At 56.3% G+C, this 3,509-nt stretch overlaps 1 protein-coding gene across 1 annotated transcript; it reads left to right on the top strand.

The window, feature by feature from the left end:
* Positions 1-1,116: 1,116 nt before the first annotated feature.
* On the top strand, positions 1,117-2,186 carry LOC102425138 (galactoside 2-alpha-L-fucosyltransferase 2-like). Its single transcript, XM_014451105.2, is given in 2 exon segments — positions 1,117-1,335; positions 1,338-2,186. Coding segments are annotated over 2 exon segments (1,068 nt in total).
* Positions 2,187-3,509: the final 1,323 nt, after the last annotated feature.

The raw sequence follows: 3,509 nt of genomic DNA, 5'->3' as shown, positions 1-3,509 counted from the left end.
AGAGTGACTCCGCTGCGCCCAGCTCTGGAGCCCAAACCGCTGAAACAAGATCTGAGTTTGGTTTGCTTCTATAATTGAAGCTTTGTTGCTTTCAGAGCTCAGAGCCAGGCTGCGGCAGGCGGGGAACCTTGGCTTCCTCCATTACTGGAACAAGCAAGCCTCCTGCTCGCTTCAGCTGCGTGGCTTCCGGCCGTCATCTTGGTTGGGTTCATTTGCATATCGTGTTGATTAGTCAATGGGAGGCGTAGCGAAGGTACGGTCAATTACCATGTTTGTCTATTATTAGATAGGATGTTAGATACCCAGATACACATACACACACTATATATATACACACGCACACACACATGTGTATTCATACACTGCATGTACCATGCATACGCACACAATGCATACGTACCCACATGTGTAAACACACACACATACACACATAACACACTCTAAAGACAAACCCGAAAACACATATGTGAGTATTTACACTCATTTACATGCGCACAAAAGGTAAACCCACCCCAGCCGGTTTGGCTCAGTGGATAGAGCATTGGCCTGTGGACTGAACGGTTCCAGGTTGGATTCTGGTCAAGGGCACATGCCTGGATAGCAGGCTTCGATCCCCAGTTGGGGGGTGTGCAGGAAGGCAGGCCGAATCGATGATTCCTCTCTCATCATTGATGTTTGTCTCTCTTCCTCTCCCTTCCTCTCAGAAATATATATATATATATATGTATACTAGAAGCCCGTTGCATGAAGATTCGCGCAATAGGCCTTCCTTCCCCTGGCTGCCAGCACCGGTTTGCACCCGGGACCCAGGCCTTTGGTCCGGCCGCAGTGGAGAAGCCAGGCCTCTTCAGTCTTCAGTCTTCACTCTGGCAAGAGCCTTCAGTCTTTGCTCCGCACCTGCGTATGCAAATTAACTGCCATCCTTGTTGGGTTAATTTGCATGCTCACCTGTTTGGCTGGTGGGCATAAGGGAGCGACACCAATTTGCATGTTTCTCTTTTATTAGTGTAGATATAGCAAACCCACAGGCACACCCACCCACCCATGTCTGCACACACAACCCCGCACCAGGTGCCCGCAGCCCCCGCTAACTTCCCTGCTCTCCCGCCCACAGCCATGCCCAGCACCCAGGGGCCCTTCTTCTTCCCCATGGCCCACTTCGTCCTCTTTGTCTTCACGGCCTCCACCATCTTTCACCTTCAGCAGCGGCTGGTGAAGATCCAGCCCCCGTCGGCCGCCCGGAGCTGGAGCCCGAGGAAACCGAGGACAGCGCCTCCAGCGCCCCGAGCGCCCCGAGCTCCACAAGCGCCCCGAGCTCCCCAAGCACCGCGCCCAGGGGCATGTGGACCATCAACTCCCAAGGCCGCCTGGGCAACCAGATGGGCGAGTACGCCACGCTGTACGCCCTGGCCAAGATGAACGGGCGGCCGGCCTTCATCCCCGCCGAGATGCACAGCGCGCTGGCGCCCATCTTCAGGATCTCCCTGCCGGTGCTGCACGGCGCCACGGCCAGCAGGATCCCCTGGCGCAACTACCCCCTCAACGACTGGATGGAGGAGCAGTACCGCCACCTCCCCTGGGAGTACGTGCGCCTCACGGGCTACCCCTGCTCCTGGACCTTCTACCACCACCTGCGCCCCGAGATCCTGCGGGAGTTCACGCTGCACGACCACGTGCGGGAGGAGGCGCAGCGGTTCCTCCGGGGCCTGCGCGTGAACGGGAGCCGGCCGGCCACCTTCGTGGGCGTCCACGTGCGCCGCGGGGACTACGTGCACGTCATGCCCAACGTGTGGAAGGGGGTGGTGGCCGACCGCGGGTACCTGCAGCAGGCCCTGGACCGGTTCCGGGCCCGCCACCCCGCCCCCGTCTTCGTGGTCACCAGCAACGGCATGGCCTGGTGCCGGGAGAACATCGACGCGTCCCGGGGCGACGTGGTGTTCGCGGGCGACGGCGTGGAGGGCTCCCCCGCCAAGGACTTCGCGCTGCTCACGCAGTGCAACCACACCGTCATGACCATCGGCACCTTCGGGATCTGGGCCGCCTACCTGGCGGGCGGAGAGACCATCTATCTGGCCAACTACACCCTCCCGGACTCGCCCTTCCTCAAACTCTTCAAGCCCGAGGCGGCCTTCCTGCCCGAGTGGGTCGGGATTGCCGCCGACCTCTCCCCGCTGCTCAAGCCCTGAGACCGGCCGGCCCTGGGCACCCCCTTCTCCTTGTCGGGCTCCCCCAAGACCAGATCCACGCACGAGGAGCACCCTGTTACATGGACCGGCACCCTTCCCTCTTGCCTCAGAATACCTCCGGCCGCCAGTAGCAGAGTCCCAGCAAACTTGTTTATCTTTTTTATTTATTTTTTTTAAATATATTTTATTGATTTTTTTTTTTACAGAGAGGAAGGGAAATCGATGAGAGAGAAACATCAATGAGCTGCCTCCTTCACGCCCCCTACTGGGGATGTGCCCACAACCAAGGTACATGCCCTTGACTGGAATCGAACCTGGGACCCTTCAGTCCACCGACGCCCTATCCACTGAGCCAAACCGGTTAGGGCCCAACAAACTTGTTTAATTAACATATTCATGTGACCAGACTGGCACACACCCAGGGTCTGCAGCTCAACAATGTCACCCGGGCCCCAGTTCTACCCATCATATATATTATTGATTGATTTTATTTTATTTTTTGTAATATATTTTATTGATTTTTTACAGAGAGGAAGGGAGAGGGGTAGAGAGTTAGAAACATCGATGAGAGAGAAACATCGATCAGCTGCCTCCTGCACACCTCCTACTGGGGATGTGCCCGCTACCAAGGTACATGCCCTTGATGGGAATCGAACCTGGGACCCTTGAGTCCGCAGGCCGACGCTCTATCCACTGAGCCAAACCGGTTTCGGCTATTATTGATTGATTTTAGAGAGAGAGCGGAAGGGAGAGAGAAACATCAAGTTGTTGTTCCACTTATTTATGTATTCATTGGTTGCTTCTTTTTAAAAAAAAAAATATTTTTTATTGCTTTTGAGAGAGAGAGAAAGGGAGAGGGAGAGAGAGAGAAACATTGATGTGAGAGAGAAGCATTGATCAGCTGCCTCCTGCACATCCCCCCGCCCCCTTACCCGGGATGGAGCCCACCGTCCAGGCATGTGCCCTGACCGGAATCAAACCAGCAACCTTTTGGTGCACAGGATGACACCCAACCGACTGAGCCACACCGGCCGGGCCATTGGCTGCTTCCTGAACGTGCTCCTGACTGGGGATCAAACCCGCCACCTCGGTGCATTGGGGCGATGCTCTTACCGACTGAGCCACACCGGCCGGGCCCCAGTTCTGTCCGTCTCATTGAGCTGCTATCATCTCCTCTTAGGCGACTCCCTCACGCTCCCAAGAGGACCGCCACACGCCCAGGACTGTCACATGCAGACAGCCTCTTCCAACAGGCAGCCGACACAGGTTCATTCTCGTCCTGGCTCTCTCTACTCTGAAGAGGGAGGAAAACTTTCCAAAGCT

The sequence above is a fragment of the Myotis lucifugus genome, unplaced genomic scaffold (assembly GCF_000147115.1).
Source record: "Myotis lucifugus unplaced genomic scaffold, Myoluc2.0 scaffold_7834, whole genome shotgun sequence".
In the NCBI taxonomy this organism is placed as follows: Eukaryota; Metazoa; Chordata; class Mammalia; order Chiroptera; family Vespertilionidae; genus Myotis; species Myotis lucifugus.
The sequence above is the reverse complement of the archived record's forward strand: the minus strand, read 5'-3'. Positions and strand labels throughout refer to the sequence as shown.